This window comes from Pleurodeles waltl, chromosome 4_2 (genome assembly GCF_031143425.1).
Source record: "Pleurodeles waltl isolate 20211129_DDA chromosome 4_2, aPleWal1.hap1.20221129, whole genome shotgun sequence".
Taxonomy (NCBI): Eukaryota; Metazoa; Chordata; class Amphibia; order Caudata; family Salamandridae; genus Pleurodeles; species Pleurodeles waltl.
The window spans coordinates 187,295,095-187,317,083 of NC_090443.1; the positions used below are offsets into that span (position 1 = coordinate 187,295,095).

A 21,989-nucleotide genomic window follows, 5' to 3' on the forward strand; every position below is an offset into this window, starting at 1 on the left:
TCTTGTCCGTCATGTATTCAAAATTAAGGCCCCCCGCAGAGGTGATAATTGTGAATGTAAGAAGTTAGGGCTCACATTAAGTATAGCCGTAAAAGTAAAAGACTCTTTCTTGGTAACATCTACTAGGAAGGTTTATAAGCTGGCATTGGCAAGGGCCAAGAAGGAATGAGATGACAATAGATGGCGCGACTTCAAGGAGGCATGTGTACTCAAGGACGATACTCATTTTTGGAAACTAGGGGCTAGAAGGTAGCATACAGGTGAGTTCGAGTTTCAGAATCATGTTCCTCTCTCTGACTTGTTTAATAATTTTTCAGTCTTGTATCATGATGGTGACACTAACATGGCTGGGAATCTCCAGAGCCTAACTCTTATTGATTTTAACTCGCCACCCTTCTCCTTGGAGGATGTCCTCAACTCGTTGGTTACTTTCTCTAGGGGGAGAGCGGCTGGAGCTAGTGTTCCAGTGGATGTCTAGCTTCAAGACTTGGAGGTATGGGCAGAATATATATTGGCCATTACAAATGAGATGGCCTTGGGTGCGCCTATTCCAGCATCTTGGCAGGGAGCAGAGGTGGTACCTGTGTATAAAAAGGGAGGATAAGAGATTGCCAGCCAACTATAGGCCTATTAGTTTAATTGACTGCTTGAAGAAAGTCTTTTGCCGAATGGTATTGGCAAAGGTCTAGTATTGGGTCAAAAGTAATGATGTCATGATTCCACTGCAAGCTGGTTTCAGAACTAAAACGTCAACAAATGATCAGTTCTTTAGATTTGCTACAATATATTGAAGACACCTGTGATCGGCAAGGGCAACTTATATGTCGCCTTAGTCAATCTTAAATCTGCTTTCGATTTGGTGCCATGCTCAAGGCTATAGTCGGTTCATAAAGAGATGAGAATGCCTCCTGATATACTGTCCTTACTGGTCAGGTTACACGGTAAGAACTATGCCTGAGTGCGGTGGGGCTTGCAGGGGCAACGAACTGAAAAAATCCCAGTGTTAAAGGGTGTAAATCAGGGATGTGTACTGGCTTCCACCGTAATTTCTTTATGGGTAAATGGACTGGTACAACATCTCTTAAATGTTGAGGCTGATACCCATTCCTTAGTTAAAGCTAAGATTCCGATATTGCTGTTTGCAGATGACACTTTGTTAGTTTCTAAAACACCTAGTGATCTGCAAAAACTATTAACTAGTTTCTGTAGCTTTTGTGGGGAGTGAGTCCTCAAGATAAACGTAGATAAAACCTAATTCATGGCTTTTAATTATTGCAAAAAATTGAAGGGAAGACTGGAGATGGGGAGTGAATCTTTGGAGCAGGTTGACTCGGGAATTAAACTCTCACCTAATTTATGCTGGGGTCCACATATTGAAAATATTGCAACAATAAAGCATAGGCAGAGAGCTGGGGTAATTTCAAAAGAACATCAGGCGTCTTATACTAGGCCTGTTGTGCCAGCTTTGAAAATTTACATAGCTAAGGCTTTAGGTGCAGCTCTATGGTGCGGAGCTATGGGGCTTTGCTGACATTACAGGTATAGTGAAATCAGAGAATACGTTGGTAAGAGAACTGATTTCACTTCCAACTAGCACCCGGCTGTGTTCCTTATTTGTGGATTGAATTTGAAAAGTATATCACTTAAAGCACCCCTCTTCTTTACTGGCATAGGATTTGGGCGACTCCAGCGCTGACACATTATGTTGCTGCTCTGGATGAAATAATTATGATAGATAAAGCTAATAAAGATCCCTGGCTGCCTACATCAAGCACTCCCTGAAGGAACTTAGTTTTGGTTATCTTGGGCTTCACCCAGAGGTAGATGAAATTCCTTCGAAGCGTACGTTAAAACAAAACAAAACTGTCTTGGACATACACCCTGCAAAGAGAAGGGCGTAGGATGGGAGATACCACACTGACTGGTGAATTTTTAGACTTTAAGTCCACGGATGTGTTAAAGCAGTTTTGGGTGTTTGATTACTGCCCTGTCTGACAAGAAGTTATATCATCAGTTTAGAGTGGGCACACTTTGGTACAGGTGTTTACTGCAGAGTGGAAGGGCTCAGCTGGGAAGGGCTGGCCTTTCTGTGATGGTCAAAAAGAGAGTATTCCACATGTGCTCTTCGCATTTCCTGCCTGTGCAAAATTTCGCTCCTTTTGGATTGCATCATTGCGTAGGCAGCTGGTACCTTTGATCATCAGGTAGCTTTAGGGATGCTAAGATCAGATCCACTTCCTTTGTAGGCCTGTGCTGTGGCAAGATTGTTGGGCCTGATGTGGGCAAAAAGGATGGTTATTGTTGTAAAATGAACTGAGGTCTTAAATACGTATCATATGTCATATTTTAATATGTCCATTAACTGCACCTTGGGATTTATGAAGTTTTTTTAAATGATTTTTAGAATGTTGGAATATTGTTTATTCTAAATAGAATGCTGGATATGCTGCTTAGCGTCATTTTTAATGATGGTGGGGGTTTGCTTGTATGAGTTGCATGTTATTTATTTATCGCTTTTATGGCATCTGCCGAAATAAAGCTATTTTGAAATGAAATGTTTGTATTAGCTAGCCTGGAAAAGTCATGAAGATTATTTCAAGCATACCCCGAACAACTCAAGGTGACAAACCAGGTGAGTGCACCTAGATTGCGTAATATACATTTTAGCTCACCGTAGCAACAGAACCAGTATGCATTGTTACCACATTGGTTGGCAAGCCAGTATGTTCATCAGGTTACTCTCTAGAACCTCATTTTCTCTGTGTACTTTTCCACATAATCTCGGACATTGATATAATTGAACGCTGTACCTGTTTTCGGAGCATGGGTGTAGTAGGAAAGTACCATCTTGCCTGCCATGTTACCCCCATTTTTACTGTATGTATGTTTGTTTTTACCTATGTGTCACTGGGATCCTGCTAGTCATGACCCCAGTGCTCATTATGTGAGCCCTGTATGTGTATCCTGTGTGGTGCCTAACTGTATCACTGAGGCTCTGCTAACCAGAACCTCAGTGTTTATGCTCTCTCTGCTTTTAGAATTGTCACTGCAGGCTAGTGACTAATTTTACCAATTCTAATTGGTACACTGGAACACCCTTATAATTCCCTTGTATATGGTACTTAGGTACCCAGGGTATTGGGGTTCCACGAGATCCCTATGGGCTGCAGCATTTCTTTTGCCACCCATAGGGAACTCAGACAATTCTTACACAGGACTGCCACTGCAGACTGAGTGAAATAACATCCACGTTATTTCACAGCCATTTTACACTGCACATAAGTAACTTATAAGTCACATATATGTCTAACCCTCACTTGGTGAAGGTTAGGTGCAAAGTTACTTAGTGTGTGGGCACCCTGGCACTAGCCAAGGTGCCCCCACATTGTTCAGGGCAAATTCTCCGGACTTTGTGAGTTCGGGGACACCATTACACGTGTGCTCTACAAATAGGTCACTACCTATATGTAGTGTCACAATGGTAACTCCGAACATTGCCATGTAACATGTCTAGGATCATGGGATTGTCACCCCAATACCATTCTGGTATTAAGGGGACAATTCCATGCATCCCCGGGTCTCTAGCACAGAACCCGGGTACTGCCAAACTTGCTTTCCGGGGTCTCCACTGCAGCTATTGCTGCTGCCAACCCCTCAGACCGGTTTCTGCCCCCCCTGGGGCCTGGGCAGCCTGGTCCCAGGAAGGCAGAACAAAGGATTTCCTCTGAGAGAGGGTGTTACACCCCCTCCCTTTGGAAATAGGTGTGAATGGCTGGGGAGGATTAGCCTCCCCCAGCCTCTGGAAATGCTTTGATGGGCACAGATGGTGCCCTCTCTGCATAAGCCAGTCTACACCAGTTCAGGGATCACCCGGCCCTGCTCTGGCGCAAAACTGGACAAATAAAAAGGAAGTGACCACTCTTCTGACCAGCACCTCCCAGGGGAGGTGCCCAGAGCTCCTCCAGTGTGCCCAAGACCTCTGCCATCTTGGATGCAGAGGTGTGAGTGCACAATGGACAGCTCTTAGTGGCCAGTGCCAGCAGGTGACGTCAGAGACCCCTCCTGATAGGTGCTTACCTCTCTCAGTAGCCAATCCTCCTCTGAGGGCTATTTAGGGTCTCTCCTGTGGGCTATTCCTCAGATAACGAATGCAAGAGCTCACCAGAGTTCCTCTGCACTTCCCTCTTCGACTTCTGCCAAGGATCGACCGCTGACTGCTCCAGGGCGCCTGCATAGCTGCAACAAAGTAGCAAGAAGACTGCCAGCAACATTGTAGCGCCTCATCCTGCCGGCTTTCTCGACTGTTTCCTGGTGGTGCATGTTCTGAGAGCTGTCTGTCTTCACCCTGCACTGGAAGCCAAGAAGAAATCTCCGTGGGTCAACGGAATCTTCCCCCTGCTAACGCAGGCACCAAACTTCTGCATCACCGGTCCTCTGGGTCCCCTCTCATCCTGACGAGCATGGTCCCTAGAACACAGGAGCTGGGTCCAAGTGTCTCCCACAGTCCAGTGGCCCTTCTGTTCAAATTTGGTGGAGGTAAGTCCTTGCCTTCCCACGCCAGACAGTAATCCTGTGTACTGCGTGAATTGCAGCTGCTCAGGCCTCTGTGCACTTTTCAAAGACTTCCTTTGTGCACAGCCTAGCCCAGGTCCCCAGCACTCCGTCCTGCATTGCCCAACTCGCTGAGTTGGACTCCGATGTCGTGGGACCCTCCTTTGTGACTCTGAGTCGACAGCTGTCCTCAGATCTTCTAAGTTCCTGTTCCGGTACTTCTGCGAGTGCTGCCTGCATCTGCGGGGGCTCTCTGAGTTGCTGAGCGCCCCCTCAGTCTCCTCCTCCAAGGGGGGACCTCCTGGTTCTTCCTGGGCCCCAACAGCACCCAAAATCCTCAACCGCGACTCTTGCAGCTAGCAAGGCTTGTTTGCGGTCTTTCTGCGTGGAAACAACTCTGCATCCTTCAGCATGCCGTGGGACATCTTTTGACCAAAGGAGACGTTCCTGGCTCCTTCAGTTGTTGCAGAATCTTCAGCTTCTTCCACCCGGAGGCAGCCCTTTTGCACCTTCATCCGGGGTTTAGTGGGCTCCTGCCCCCCCTGGACACTTGCGTGACTCTTGGACTTGGTCCCCTTCCTTAACAGGTCCTCAGGTCCAGGAGTCGGTCTTCAGTGTTTTGCGGGCAGTTGTTGTCCTTGCAGAATCCCCTATCTCAACTTTACTGTCTTTCTGGGGTAGTAGGGTAACTTTACTCCTACTTTTCAGGCTCTTGGGGCGGGGTATCTTGGATTCAACCTACATTAGGCCTGGGGCCCATTCGTGGTTCGCATTCCACTTTTGGAGTATATGGTTTGTGTTGCCCCTACGTCTATTTCTACCTATTGCATTCTATTGTGATTCTACCTGTTTTTGGTTTGTATACATATAATTTGTGTGCATTACTTACGTCCTAAGGGAGTGTATCCTCTGAGATACTTTTGACATATTGTCACTAAAATAAAGTACCTTTATTTTTTAGTAACTCAGAGTATTGTGTTTTCTTATGATATAGTGCTATATGATATAAGTGGTATAGTAGGAGCTTTGCATGTCATCTAGTTCAGCCTAAGCTGCTCTGCTATAGCTACCTCTATCAGCCTAAGCTGCTAGAACACCTCTATTCTACTAATAAGGGATAACTGGACCTGGCACAAGGTGTAAGTACCACACGGTACCCACTATAAGCCAGGCCAGCCTCCTACAATGGGCTACAGCAAAAGATAGCACTGACAGATGACTTTCAAACAATAGATGGAAATTGTACTTGAGTGTTTTGCGTAAATCAAGGAACTTCAGAACACAGTCTACTTTATTCTGATGCAGGAATCTGTACTGGATATTCATCATAAAGACCACCTTCTTCTGTTGGGGAAAATATTTGGAAAACACTGTGCTTTTAAACTTTTTTTGCACACTCTCACTGGTTCTCCTTTTGCTTGCTTCATTTGGCACAATTCTAAAGCATCACCCATCAATTCTTTTGAATATAGTGGGTGAATGCTGTAATGTTCATGTATTTCTTCTTCTTGACCCAAGTCAAATCTTTCAAATTTACCACATGAACCTGAGCTGCAGATGTCTGTTATGACACAGCTGACATGCCCATCTACGGCGACACATTTTGTATTTTTATATATTGCAAAACTTTCTTAACCCTGTCAATGCTTAAGAGTTTCTGGCAATTTTCTTTTATCTTCAGTAGGCATTCTATTTACTAGAACCACTAGTGGTTCTTCCTGTCCAAATACACCTATAGTTTTGATATTCTCTTATACACAAGATTACCTTTCAATAATTCTTAAGGAGATAGTTTCCCATTTTTGATCTGTATTGAATCAATTGCTTGGAGGGGATGCACTATCTTGATTAGAATACTCTCATAGAAGTTCAGGTGCTGAAGCTCAGGAGGAATGATGAACGCTTCTAATTTATTATGACCACCTCTTGCAAGCATTTAATTATCATTCGGTTTGTCAAAAAATATTTAGAAAATATTTACAGACAATCTGGCTTATGCACAAATCAAACAGATCTTCAGCTAATGAGTAAAGAGACAGTTTAAACCACTGTATAACATCATTCTCTTCTGTTTTTTCACAAATGTCATTTTTTCGTTTGTGTTTTAGTGGTCTTGCCTACAACAGACAGACACATTGTCAGGACTTTCTGCAGATGTAACAATTTCTTTAAATATTTCAAAAACATTGTTTGAATTGGAAATGTCATTGTTCATCTCCACAATCTCATTCTCTTCAGTTGGCCTTTCAGGTCCAAATTATGACATCTGAATTTCATGTATAACAGGTAGTAGTTCCAAATGATTACCTTTTACTAACATGTTAATTCATTTTTTAAGATAAAGGGATGGACTTTCAACAAAGTACAACTTTCTTACTAGGTAATGTTTTAGTGAGAAGAGTGTATCCTTATATAATGAAAAGTACTGTCACAAATCTGTTGAGATAGGCAAGCAAATGAATATCCTTGAAGGTTTGTCAGTCTTCTAACTCGACAAGGATCAAAGCATTGCAGTATTTTTTCCCCCCCAGAGTTTCACTGCTATAAGTGCTAAAGAAATCTCTAAGCTTTTTAATAGATGTGCAAGTTACAAATGTTCCTGCACTTAAATTAGAAAACTGGATGCCAAGGTTGTGGACCTAAAACCTCATTGGTTATATCTTCTTCCATATTTCTAGGTACTAATTTGTTTCTCGTTCGGCGTACCTACATTCATTTTATATGCACGAACATCTGTACTGATAGCAAACACTAATTAATTTTCCAGGACTAACCTTCCTCATTTAAAATGCTTTACTACTGGATGGGTGTTTTCACTCTTCCTGGAAAATAGTGCAAACGTTTGTTTTATTAACTTTCACGTTTTGAAGGCATTTCTTTTTAGGGGAACTAACCAGTTTATCTAAACATGCCATTCTGTTTAAAGTGAGAATAAATATCTTTCTGTTTATCACAAAGACCCTGTCTACTGGACGAACATTCTGCTGATGTAATGCTTCCTTTTCACTGTCTTCATGCTCCCAAAAATATTCAACTCTACTCTTCTACAAAAGCACTTCTCATTTCTTCCTCTTGAACCTAGTTTGTTGATCAGTCCTTTTTTTGATCTTTAGTTTTTAGGAACATGATGAACATATATGTTTAGACTTTAACACATATTCATTCATTCTTGCAACTGCACGAAAAAAGTTAAATTATGTTATTTATTGTTTAATATTTTACTCGGTGCTATTATCAGATTGAAATCTTTTTTTATCATCTTTTCCATGTTCTGTCATAGGCATCTTTACCTGCTTGAAAGGCCTACATAGAAAAACGTGCTGTTAATTTAATTTTGTCACAAACCTATCAGTAAAAAAAAAAATATTTAAGATTACTTTATACATCATATGCCCAACAGCTCCCTACAGGGTAAAAGCTAGGTAGGAAAGGCTTTAGTGATTAACTTACCCCTGTGCAAAGACCTTTTCTGTGTATCAATAGGGTTTATGGTTCAGTTTAATAAGAGCACCCTCTTTAGTCAGTGACACCTCTGAACAGAACGAAGGGCTTGTGTAGAAGAATTAAGAAAAATACTATGCTTTGTGCTAGCATATTTTAAAAGGGTGTGGATTCTCTATGGCAGACTTTCATGAGAGTGTGCCCTTGACCCACAACTCTGTGCAGTGTGTATGCCTCAGGTTTATAACCACATGGCCCCTCTAATGAGGCCTCTTTAAGGGGTGAAAGCTAGATGCAGAAAGCTTTACTGAGGACGTTACTACTGTACATAGATCTTTTTTGTGTTAATAGGCTGTATCCATGGATTAAGTAAAAGTAGCCTCAATACTGACAGCTGTGTACATGTAAATGCTACATGTGTAAGGATTTAGACAAGGGCTAGACCTTGATTATTATTTTGAGAGTGCAGGTAGAGTTTCACAAGAGACTGGGTGTTTTAGTTTTTATACCAACATGGCCTCTCTGCTAAGACCGGCCTTCAGGGTGAAGACTGGCTGTGAAAGGTTTTATTGAGGAACTCATTACTGTGCAATTACATTTTCTCTGTATGAATAGGGTGTATATTTAGATTTGCTAACAGCTGTATTTTTAGTGACAACTCTACTGAGAGTGCAAGATCTGTGTAGAATGCTTCAAAGAAAGACTAGGCCTTGTTTTATCGCATTTTAAGAGGGTGCAGATTCTGGATGTTAGAGTTTGCTTTTCTCTCTCATTAAACTCCATGTTCCTTAAGATTATTCTCCTGCACGCTTCTGTTGTGACTGGCTTCCCCATACAACATCATGGTTAGCCTCTGGCTTTTGGGACACAGCTTTATCCACTGGGCTACAGAATATGCTATTATTTGTGGTATTGACTGATATATTGGATTTCCAAACTTTGACATCACCTTGATTGCTGCAAAAATATGAAGTTTCATAAATTGTTAGTAATGGTTGAGAGCATTTTGGATTGTGAACACCAAGACCTCATGATGGTGCACTGTGGTGGCAATGACCTAGGCATAGTCACAGGGGCTGCACTTGAAATCCAAATGGAGACCTTTTCTAATTGATGTCTCTTTCCTCACACAGCCTTTGTACATTACAATATATGTCACAGGTAAAAATGGCAATGGTCAGATCCATTTTGTCCAAAGATTGAGACATACCAGAAGCATGTTACTGAAATAATGTCTGCATTTCTCCATGGCTATGGCATGGGCTCTATTTATCATAACAATATCGTTTTGATATGCCAGGTTTCAACAGGAAAGATGGTGTGCACTTCAATGCAGAAGGAAACACTATAAACACAAAGGCTTTTTTCAGAGCCGCCCTACTTGGATATTATCTGTTTTTGTTTTTTTAAAACTCACTTTTTTTTCAAAAAATTAACACTCACGAGACTCGCAGGAGCACTCAAACGGCACACTCCCCTCATATATTTTTCCAGCTCCCGCAAGCTTCTTGTTTTCTTATACATCTCATCTATACAGTCTGGCTCAGAACTGTGCAATATGCAATATTGAAAGAAAGTGACATCGCTGTCTAGGATGACAGTTGTGCATAGTACAGTGTGAGAAGGGACTGGCCCGCCTGCTCAGACTTCTCCCCAGGGTGATGGGCATGCATGGTAAAGTGTGGGGAGGGAGTGGCCTCTCCGCTGAGACCTTTTGCCAAGGTGATGTGTGTTTATAGGACAGTGTAGTGAGAGACTGGTCTTTCCACTCATATGTCTCCCCAGAGTGACTGGCATATGAAATAGAGTGTGGGACAGAAGTGAGACCTTTCCCAGGCTAACAGACATGTGTACTAGGGTGTAGGATGGGACTCGCCTCCCTTAAGACCTCTCCCTAGAGAGAAGGGTGTCCATAGTAGGCTGTAGAGAGGGACTGGCCTCTCTACTGAGACTTCTCCCCAGGATGACAGGAAAGCATAGTAGGGTGTGGGGAAGATTGGTCTTTTCAGCTGACACTCCTTCCCAGGATGACGGTTGTGCATAGTAGAATGTGGGAAAAGGCTTGCCTCCACTGAGATCTCTCCCCAGGGTGATGGATGTACGTAGTAGCGTGTCTGAACAGACCAACCTCTCCAGTGAGATCTCTCACCAGGGTGACAGATGTGCATAGTATAGTGTGGGGATGGACTGACTTCTCCATTGACACTTCTTCCCATGGTAACAAGCGTGGCCATTAGAGTGTGGGGAAGGAGTGGCCTCTCCGCTAAGATCTCTCCCCAGGGGGACAGCCATGCATAGTAGAGTGTGAGGAGAGCCTATCCTTTCAGCTGAGACTTTCCCTAGAGTGACGGGTATGCATAGTAGAGTGTAGGGAGGGGCTGGCCTCTTCACTGAGACATCTCCCCAAGGTGTGGGGGAGGGAAGTGCTATAACACTAAAACCTTTTCCCTGAATGATTGGCATGTGTAGAAGAGTGCAGGGAGACTTGCTGCATAGTGGGGTGTGATGAGACACTAGCCTGTGCAGTCAAACCTCCCCTCAAGGTGATGGGCATGCACTATAGGGTGTGGGGAGAGACTGGCCTCCCCGCTGAGACCTCCCTTCAGAGTGTCAGGCATATGTATTAGTGTGGGAAGGGGGTGGTTCTTCACTGACACCTCTCTCCAAGGTGACAGGCATGTGTACTAGTGTGAGGAGGGAGTGTCTCTTCACTGAGACCTTTCACTAGGGTGACAGACATGCATAGTAGGTTGTGAGGAGACACTGGAATCTCCACTCACAACTCTCCTAGAGTGTCTGGCAAATGTAGTATGGTGTGGGAAGGGAAAGGCCTTGTCACTGTGACCTCTTTCTTGGATGACGGGTATGCATACTAGGGTGTGGTAAGGGACTGGCCTCTCTGCTCATACCTAACTCTAGGATAAGTGTGCATCATAGGGTGTGGAGAGGGTCGGGCCTTTCTGCTTACACTAATGCACGGTGTGACAACTGTACATAGTACAGTATGATGAGGGTCTGACCTCTTCTCTCAAACGCCTACTTAAGGCGTCAGGTATGGATATTAGAGTAAGGAGAGAGTTCGCCTACTCCTTTCTATTTTTCACAATCCTGCAAGAGTCACACAGGTTCTCTACTTTTAACAAAAAAAAAGAAAAAGAAATTCAGTTTACTTAATCACAGTACTGCCGTATAGTCCTCCTCTCAAATACCGGGTTGGGGGGGGGGGGGGCAGCATCACTTTTTCCTCTTCCCATATAACACTTTTTCACTTAATTTTTACAACACTAACATTTCTTTACAAAAGATAGTAATGGCGGCCATTTCATTTCTTTTTCCCCAACAGGATGCCAATCAGAGCGCTTGCTCCTGCAGAATTCACGGAACCATCGCTGTTAAAAAAAAATAATTCTTGGTAGGTTTGCATTTGGAGGCCACCCCTTTTTTCTCTCATCCCCCACTTGACAGATCACCCTGAATTTTTCCAGGTAGAAGCTGAGGTGAATGAACTTTTTGTTTTTTTGGAACGTTTTGTGGAGATAAATCAATCGCCACCCATTAGCAAACCAAAAATGCTAGGTCTATGGGAAAGCTTGCCTAACTATAACTACCCAGTTATAGTTTACTGAGCTAATTATAACTTGCCGCTATGCATTGCTTATGACCTCACGTTACACCACTCATGACCTATTCAATGACATCATTGATGACTTCACTCATTACATCATCCACCATCATCCACCATACTGATGTTGTTTACTCTAGAAACCAGTACAATCATTGAAATATGAAAACATGTAATAAATGGTACAGTTTTTTATACAAGATACAAGCCTAAATGGCTCAGGTATACATTTTATACATCTTTACATGATCACTTATTTATAGTACATAGAAAATACAGAGGAATTTCTAAACTATTTAAAAGTAATTATACAACATCAAACAAAACCATACCACTGCCCCAATAAGGAAAGTGCAAATGTCATAAATTTAAAATACAAATATACATTTGCTTCTAAAAAGTTTGCAACGTACCATATCATTTTGAGGAGAAATTTAAAATGAACATACAGCATTGGGTGGGACCTTAACAAATTCACTATAAAGAAAATAGAAATAGAGTCAAAATCTTATATTTTGAATGAAATCATAAGAGACAAAACCTTACAAAAATAAAACTGCTTTAAAATCTATATCCATAGCAGCACAAGAGCAAGTTATCAAAATAAAATACACACAATTGTTTTAAGCAGCAATTCAAATCGCAAATCAACACTCCTGGATATAAGATGAATAATATATATTCAAGACCATTGCAGCTATTAATTCTTATGCATGCTCAAGTTTGCTTTGGAACACGGGGTGAGACGACAGAACCTTTCCCTGTGAGTAGAGGTGGAAGGCAAGGTTGTGTCCCGGCTTCAACTTTTTTTATATTATATGTCAATGACTTAATATCTTTACTGACTGATTACGATGGGGACGCACCTTGCCTGGATAACACCAAGTCTCCGGTCTTGATGTTTGTATAGTGCACTCTACTGTTATCTAAATCACCACTTGGGCTTCAGAAAATCTTGGACTGCTTTTTCAGTTTTTGTGCCCAGAGGGGGACTCAAAATAAACGTGGCTAAGTACATTGTCTTAAATCCGTGCCATAGTACGAGATCAAAGGCAAACTTACTAGGGATCACCTTGGTGAAAGTCCAAATATTTTAGTATTTAGGGCTGACATAACAGAACAACTTAATTGCTTCTGCATATAGATAAATCAAAGCTTATACTGATGTAGAATACTGGGACTTAGTGCATTGGTCCCCAGCCTGTAGTCTAGGGACCCCTGGGGGTCCACAAGGCCTCCTCAGGGGGTCCTCAACTGCTTGGAAAACAAACTAAAGAATATTAAGTGTATATAAATAAAGTGCCTAAATGTACAATTGAAAAATTTACTGTAAATGTCAATGAATTTGAAATTGTAGGCAAAAAATGTAATTGGTATCATCAGATTGATTTGTGGGAGCAGTGCAGGCTCATCAAACAGAATATAGTATGGACGATGTGTGGCTTCAATTGAATTTAGAACAACTCCAACCTTCCTAATAAAATAAGCGTTTTATTGTTTTTTATTTATATTTGTTTGCTAATTAACCCCTTCACTGCCAGGCCATACCCCCCTCCTGCGCCAAGCCTTTTTTGGGCTATTTGGGGTAGTTTGCACTTAGGCCCTCTTAACATTTTGTCCACATAAACTACCAAAGCCAACTTTCCGTCCTTTTTTTCTAACATCCTAGGGATTCTAGAGCTACCCAGAGTTTGTGGGTTCCCCTAGAAGAGACCAAGAAATTAGCCAAAATACAGCAAAAATGTTGTTTAAAAAATAAAATGGGAAAAAGGACTGCAGAAGAAAGCATTTTTTTTCCCCTGAAAATGGCATCAACAAAGGGTTTGCAGTGCTAAAATCACCATCGTCCCAGGTTTTAGGAACAGGCAGACTTGAATCAGAAGACAACATTTTTCAACACAATTTTGGCATTTTACTGGGACATACCCCATTTTTACTATTTTCTGTGCTTCCAGCCTCCTTCCAGTTAGACAGACGTGGGTGTGAAACCAATGCTGGATCCCGGACAGCTCAACATTTTGGAAAAGTAGACAAAATTCAGATTTCAGCAAGGGGTCATTTGTGTAGATCCTTCAAGGTTTTATTACAGAAAGTAACAGCTAAAATAAAAAAATATTGAAATTGAAATGAAAAAAGAGCCATTTCTGACCACCATTTCTTCCATAACTTTTTCCAGCTATGTCAGATTTTTGAAAGCAATATACTGTTACATCTGCTGAACTCTTCTGGTTGCGGGATATATAGCGTTTGTAAGTTCATTAATAACCCTAGTTATCCAGAGCCAGTAAAAGAGCTGCACCTTGCAATGGATTTTCATTGTATACCAGGTACACAGCAATTCATTTGGTGAAATATAAAGAGTGAAAATTAGGTATCAAGGAAACCTTTGTATTTCCAAAATGGGCAGAAGATAAGGTGTTGAGAAGCAGTGGTTATTTGTACATCTCTGAATTCCGGGAGTCCCTATACTAGCATGTGAATTACACTGCATTTCTCAAGAAGACGTCTTTTTTACACACTGTCTTACATTTGGAAGGAAAAATTTAGAGAAAGACAAGGGGCAATAACACGTATTCTTCAATTCTGTGTCCCCCCCAAGTCTCCCGATAAAAATGGTACCTCACTTGTGTGGGTAGGCCTAGTGCCTGCAACAGGAAATGCAACATAGACACTTCACAATTTTACATTGCAATCTGATGTGTTTTTTGGAAAGTGCACAGCTGTGGATTTTGGCCTCCAGCTCAGCCGGCACCTAGGTAAACCTACCAAACCTGTGCATTTTTTTAAATTAGACACCTAGGGGAATTCAGGATGGGGTGACTTGTTGGGCTCTCACCAGGTTCTCTTACCCAGAATCCTTTACAAACCTCAAAATTTGGCAATAAAAAACACTTTTCCCTCATTTCGGTGCTGCAGAGTTCTGGAATCTGCAAGGAGCCTCAAACATCCTTCCACCCTGCGTTCCTCCAAGTCTCCCGATAAAAATAGTACCTCACTTGTGTGGGTAGGCCTAGTGCTCGCGACAGGAAACACTCCAAAACTCAACATGGACACATCAAAATTTTACATTGAAAACTGGTGTGTTTTTTGGAAAGTGCCTAACTGTGGATTTTGGCCTCTAGATCATCCGGTACCTAGGGAAACCTAGCAGACCTGGACATTTCTGAAAACTAGACACCTAGGGGAACCCAGAATGAGGTAGCTTGTGGTGTTCTCTCCCGGTTCTGTTACCCAGAATCCTTAGCAAATCTCAAAATTTGGCCAAAAAAACCCCTCTTTTTCCTCACATTTCGGTGTTGCAAAGTTCTGGAATCTGAGGGGAGCCACAAACTTCCTTCTACCCAGCATTCCCCCACATTTCCCGATTACAAATTTGTACCTCACTTGTGTGGGTAGGCCCAGTGTCCACGACAAGAAATGCCCCAAAGCACTACATCAAAATTATCAATTACAAAACTACCTGTTTTTGCGGAGGGGGGAGGTTCCTCAGCCGTTATCTAGGGAAACCTACCAAACCCAGACATTTCTGAAAACTAGACACCCAAGGGACTCCAGGGAGGTGTTTTCTTATCCAGAATCCTCAGCAAGCCTCCAATTTAGCTAAAAAGTGACATTTTCCCCACATTTCTGTGTGGGATCACTGCACCAGCACAACTTTCCTACCACCCAACGTTCCCCTCAGTCTCCCGATAAAAATGATACCTCACTTTTGTAGGTGGGCCAAATGCCTGTGACAGGAAAGAAACAAAACCATGTAAAAATTGAGGGGGAACCAAAGCAGGTCCAAAAGGGCAGTTTTGAAAAAAAAAAAAAAAAAAAATGGTGGGGCAGACTTTTTATTGGTATAGATGCGACAATGCTGGGTGGTAGTAATTTTGTGGATTCCTGCAGATTCCGGAAGGTTCCTTCAGAAAAATGTGAGGAAAATGTGTGATTTCAAGCAAAGTTGGAGGTTTGCAGGGCATTGTGGGTAAGAAAATGGTGCTGGTGGATGTGAAGCACATCACCCTGGTCTCACCCAGATGTTTAGTTTTCAGATGTGTCTAGGTCTCATAGATTTTTCTAGATGGCAGTGTCACAAAGTCCAAAAAGTGCAGCCCTCACCATTCCAAGTGGGACGATTTTGAGAGTTAGCCAAGCTGTCATGGCCCAAATGTAAAATCAAAACCCAAAATAATCAAATGTCCTCTTGCTTGCCATTGGGATAAGATCTTTTAGTGTGCAGTGGGGGAGAGCTAAAAGACTGTTACCCCCTTAATTTGGGGTGGAGGCATAACCATCAGCATTCTGCATTCCATCCATCATCTGTTGTTTTTGCATTTGTCGTCCCAAGTGGAAAGGGTATGCCCAGGCGCGGGTCCTGTGCTTGCTATGCCACCAGATTGAAGCTAGCCTGGCTGATGAAGGATGATACCCTAAACCCGGTTCCAGGATGTTTTTTTCTGGTCCAGGGAGACACTGGCCTTGCAGTTTGGGCTGGACTGTTCCCATGGGGAACATGGTCAAGACTGATTTGCATATGGCTGGGTCCAAACTGGAATGGCATGGCAAGCAAAAAAATGACGGATTAAACCCAGATCTGTGACTGGGGTGAATGTTTGATTTGCTCTGCATTCCATTCATCATCTGTTATTTTTGCATACTGGTTGGTATGGACAGGGGAACCTGAAAGATTTTTCTTCATATGAGTTAAGGTTAATGGACTCATCAAGGGTTATGGATGAAGATGGACATTTAATTTAGTGTGGATTTATATGGGTTCCCTGTCTATCAGTCCTGAGGAAGACCTGCGTGGAGGCAATATTTGGCCCGAGAGCGCAAGGGGATCGAAACATCGACGGTTTTGCTCTAGCCTGGATTTGGTTTATTTTTTAAGAGGACTGGAATGGGGGATACAATTCATTGTGGTTGAAGGATTAACCAACAGGCTATTTTATATGTTTTTTAAGAGTATTTTTTCTGGAATGGTTTGATGGGAAATCTATTACGTCTCATTCTTTACTAAAACACTAGCACTTTAGCTCATTTGCACCTGGTTCTATTCTATTTTTCTTTTGTTTTGATATGATGGGGGATGCTATAAATTGTGTGTATATGGAAAAAATATATATTTGGTATTTGTAATAAATTATGTCTTTTGAATAAGGGAAAGGTAATGGTATATGTGTATATATGCGGAGTGAGGGGTTTGGAGTTTCAATTTTTGCTCCCATGGGTCTTTGTTTTCTTTGTAATTAAGGCTCACCCAGACCCCCTTGGGTTTTTCTGGGTTACCCTCTGTGGTTGGTAAATTACAATTTTGTCAGCATTGAGCAAGCAGGGTTGTTTTTGACCTCCAGCTACAACAAGGTCTCCTGAGTATTTGGTAACACTGGTAAATCATAAATATATAATGAAAACAACAGCAGGGCTAAAAGACACCCCAGTTTCAGACCATTATTTGTAAATTTTACTGTAAATCCTTGATATCCCCCTCACCCCCAATAAGTACGCAACACCAATTCGAAGAATATAAGGTGATCATTAAAAAAAAAAAAGAGGGTTGGCGGAATTGCTAAAACTGAGTTTCTTCCATAATGTGGGACTCTTTACACGATTGAAGGCATTAGCAAAAACAATAAAGGCTGCAAACACAAATTGTTTTCTGATTGCTAAATATTTTTCTAATACCACTTGCATTACTTGTATATTGTTGATTTTTTTTTTTTCTAAAACCGGCTTGATGTAAAGGCAAGATCTCACTTTACGTAACTTGCCCTTGGAGATGTTCAAGTATACTCCTAGTGAAAATTTTCCATACAGCATTAAGTAGAGTTATTTGTCTATAATTCAACAGGGAGGACTTGTCTCCCTTTTTATAAGGGGGTATTATCCTGCCCCTCCGAGATGATTTAATAGTGCCACTAGTATATCAAAATGTAAAGATCGGGCGCCAGAAAGACGGGCCAGCACTGGGCTTCTCTCTTCATTACAGTGATTAGCAGTTTGTCAGGATGCACGATCGCCAAAGATATTACTTTTAAGATATTACTTTTAAGATATAACTTTTTATGTTTGTAACCATTGGTGGAACATATACTTTTGTTGACCCGATGGAGATAGTTGATTCAACCTGTGGGACATAACCATTATTTTCATTTGCAAAAAACAGCCCTGAAAAATATTCTACTCGCATATCTCCAACAATGGCATCTCCTGTAGTCCAGGATGCTTCCACAATTAATTTCCAAAACATTTTAATATCAAATATCAACTTGCCTTGTTCCTGATCACGTGTCCTCATTTTGCCTTTTAATGTGGAGCTTGACCAGACCGTATTCAATCTGTTTTTGTTTTGTGGAGTAGGGAATAAGCCCTATCTCATTGTATTTGTATGTACTAATAGAGTGCAGGTCAAGTTCAGCCCAAAATGGAGTGCTGGTCAATAACCCAGGAGACAGGGGTTCCATCTCTATTCCAAAGTTTACTGTTCAGTCTGTATGATCACCACTTCCCCCAGGGTCACAGTATACACCATTCTTAATGCATAGTTAAATAAATGCAGAATGGGTGTGACTCCAATCATCATTCAGCTTCAGTTGTCAAACTGTCAGTATAAGCAGCACCAGCCAGTATTGTGTCTATAGAAGAGGTAAGGTATTTCCTACGCTTCCCATTGCTGCAGTCGTGCATATTGCACGTTAATCAATTGTTCACTAATCCTCCCCTGAGGCCCTGATAAATGGGTTAAGGGCTCGCCTCACACGTTCTCACACCATCTCCTTCAGGTGACAGTAGCACCACTGCGGAGACAAAATGTCAGCAGGTGTTGTTAGAAAGCTAAATTAAATCACACAGCTTTCTCTCCATGCAGGGGAGGTAATTGCTTCCTAAGTAACTTCTGTAAAAATAAAATGTATTTCCTGTTAATTCTGTAATAAAAGCCTTTGTTTTCCAGTCATGCAGGAGTCAGTCGAAGTGCTGCCATTGTAACTGCTTATATGATGAAGACCAGTGGCCTCAAGTTCCAACAGGCGTATCAGACACTTAGGACAGTCAAGCCAGATGCTGAGTAAGTCATTTTATGCCTTTCTCTACCTTATTTCCGCATTTCGCACTTCCAGAAAGGGTCGGCCAGTTGTTTCTGTTGCGTGTTCGTTAATGAAAACAAATACAACTGCTCAGTCTGTTTATTCCTCTGCCTTCCTCTTTATTGAGAACACAACATGCCTCTACGTTTACCCTTGTTTGTTCACTGCTCAAGATCGTTATTTACTAGCATTTTGAGTTATCTGCCAAACGTTTTCTCTACTGCCTTTCTCGTTCCTCCCAATATAACCATAATAATAGAGCATTTTCTTAAAATAACAGAAAAGCATTATTATCCGTGGGCAACATGGACAGCACCGATTTCTCAATCAGAAGCCCGCAGTTTTATTCTGACTCTGATGACTTATCTTTTTTGCTAGTGGCTGGGTCTTTTGCATCAAGTGTAGTTGTCAGGAAGTGTCTCTACACATTTGATAATTAGCTATCCGGTCAGAAACTGTGGTAAACCAGCATTTGTTTAATTGTTCTTCAAAGGTTTTCTTAAGATGTTCTTTCCTGTTGTTAAAACACAGTTGAATCACAAGGTTCATACATCTGTACTTCCTACCAAATAGTAAGTTGGTAGAATTAATGAAAACAAATACTTAATTTTTTTGTCAGGTATAACTGTATTCTTCTCTGGTAAAATAACACTGCATGCACACAACCACCACCTTCCTCGTCTGCCCTCTGTAAGGTAGGCAATTACATTAACATGACCTGTGCTTGATCATGACTTGGTCCAGTCCCTCCTGGCCCTAAGACAGTCACAGGTATACCAACGTATCACCATGAGTGGGGAGAATGGACAAGTTATGGCCCAGGCGCCTTAGGGTTCCTTGCTGAGAATACGTTAGATATGGGACACAATCTTCCAGAAACCTTCAAGCATTTGATTTGTTGTTTAATCGCACCCCTTTGTCCCTAAGTGCGGAGATGTAAGAAACTCTTAACTGTTATTCTAAGGCTTTTATTAAAGCCCATTTTAATGCAGAATAATTGTGTAAATATTGCTGAATATATCAGGAAAACTGAAGTGTACATTAATTGCAGATTGTAGAAATTATGAAAGCTGGTGACATAGTACACGGTGAGCATCCTTACGTCTCTAGCCATAGCTAATAAACATGTCAGCATGAAAAATCTTACATTCTGTAAGGGTTCACTGTGTAGATGTTTACGTTGCATAACTGAAGTTATTTATTTTCCGATTTACAGCCTGTCTCCAAGACAGGGATGAATTGTGTCTCTGTGACCATGTTTGTTATGAATGACGGCCTTGGTTGAAGTTTCCTGAGGACCTTACTTCTCTGTTCATTCACAGCCTTATCAGCACCATAACAGGGAGCTTCGAATTCCATCACAATAATGTTCACCATTCATACCGCTTATTTTGGGAAAAATCCACGTTATGATTCCGGATTTAAGAGGCCAAGTAGAGCATGAGAATTCACTTACATATTCACTTAAAGCTAATATTATGCCTTTCTCTAAACTTCAAACATTCAAACAAGTGATATGAGTATATGAAGTAGCAGCGTGCTCTCAAAATACACAGTTCTCGTAGCACATATTGTTACTTGATTGTAAACATAAACGCATATGAGCTAGTCAGTGATCGAAAATAAGTAATTACATACCAGACCAGAGGCCATGCTGCAGGAGGTCAAAGGGGTGCAGAAAGAACAATTGATGGACGGAATACTGAACAATGCCAAACATTCACCCCCAGTAAAGAGATCTAGGCCTAAATCCATAGTTTTTTCTGCCACCCATGCCATTCTAGTTTGGACCAAGCCATATGCAAATCAGTCTTGACCCCATGGGAACAGTCCAGCCCACACTGCCAAGCTGGGTCCTCCCAGGACTGGAAACAAGCGTCCTAGGACCGGTTTCAGGGTATCACCCTTCATCAGCCAGGCTAGCTTGACTCCAGTGGCATGGGGAGCAAGGCCAAAGGGGTACAAGATTTACCTTTGTATTGCTCCTGATGTGAAATAAATATGAAGCCACATTCATTGAGGTCCAACAGAAAATCATGGAAATCACTTGGGAAGGGAGATCTCTTCTATTTTTATATAGTATATACCTTTTCAGTGCTCGAAAAATCATAAAATTGTTACTAGACTTGCAGGTCGAGTAACTTGAATAATCTACTCGACCTATCTATAATGTACCTGACCCATAAACTGGTCTCAAATTGTGTGATCCTAGGCAAATATTTTAATTTAAAGACGGCTTTTCCTTCATTCTCACATCAGTGCACCTTCAAATATGTGAGATCAGCATTTCAACTGCACAAAAAAAAGTCTTTGGTTAAATAGACTAACGCCCAGATTTACAAGTGGACTGCGCCACCGATGTGTCACTTTTTTTGATGCATTGGCGGCACAGGCTGCTGACCCATATCTACAAAGCCACCCAAACCTACTTTGCGTGGCTTCACGTGGCCTTGTAGATATAGAGTAAGGTAATGCCGGGCAAGTCGCTGTGTTGCCTTATTTTGCGTCGGGTAGGCATTTCCATGGGTGTTGCGTGGGTGTTCCCAAGCAACACCAATGGATTTTGACCCATTCCCAGATTTACAAGGTTTTGTAAACCTGGGAATGCGTCAAAACCCTATGCCACTCCACGGGTGGCGTATAAGTGACGCAACTGGGAGAAATAGCTTAATTTATTTGCGTTTTTCCATCTTTCTAAGTGTGCTGCAATTTGCAGCACACATAGAAAGAGGAAAACTCCTCTTGGGATTGGTTTTGTGTTAGAAGGTGCCCTTTCCTGCACAAAACAATCGTCCCTGTAATGCGGACACCCTTACACCATGGTGCAAGGGAGCCTGCGTTACCGCACGGCAGCAGTTTGTGCGTCAGTGCAGGGGAAAAGGACAGGAATGCACCATATCTCGTATATACAGCACATTCCTGCCCCTTTGTTTTGATGCAGGGCAGCAAGAAGGCCTGCGATGCTGCCCTTCGCCAAAAATTGTAAATCTGGGCCTAAATGTTTGCTCCATGTGTAGTAGGAATCTAGTCCCCATATAAGGGTATACATGATACATGACTTGCATTAGTTTACTAATAGCATTGCTTTCAGGGCAGAAGTATTTCCCGGTTTGTTTAAACATTCAATTTCAATCAATATTTTACTAAAGGATGCTGTGGTAGCACACTTTCATTTACAGACAGTAAAGTTCCAGGAAATGTCCACAAACCTTCCCACTAACTTGCAGCTTTACTGATAAAACCATGTAGTGTATTAATAATCTGTGAAAAGTGTTCTTATTTGTTTTCATTTTATTAAAATATTT

The 21,989-nt window shown here is 41.8% G+C and overlaps 1 protein-coding gene across 15 annotated transcripts in view; it reads left to right on the top strand.

Moving 5' to 3' along the window:
* The window catches only part of DUSP12 (dual specificity phosphatase 12), a 696,805-nt gene that overhangs the window by 278,735 nt on the left and 396,081 nt on the right, over positions 1-21,989 (top strand). For 10 of the 15 annotated variants that reach the window (XM_069231049.1, XM_069231057.1, XM_069231056.1 and 7 more), the window contains 2 exons: positions 11,336-11,404; positions 18,552-18,665. In XM_069231049.1, the coding sequence (XP_069087150.1) occupies positions 11,336-11,404; positions 18,552-18,665 (183 nt within the window). The remainder of the gene's footprint in view (positions 1-11,335; positions 11,405-18,551; positions 18,666-21,989) is intronic. The other 5 variants (XM_069231054.1, XM_069231061.1, XM_069231063.1 and 2 more) reach the window with 1 other exon arrangement.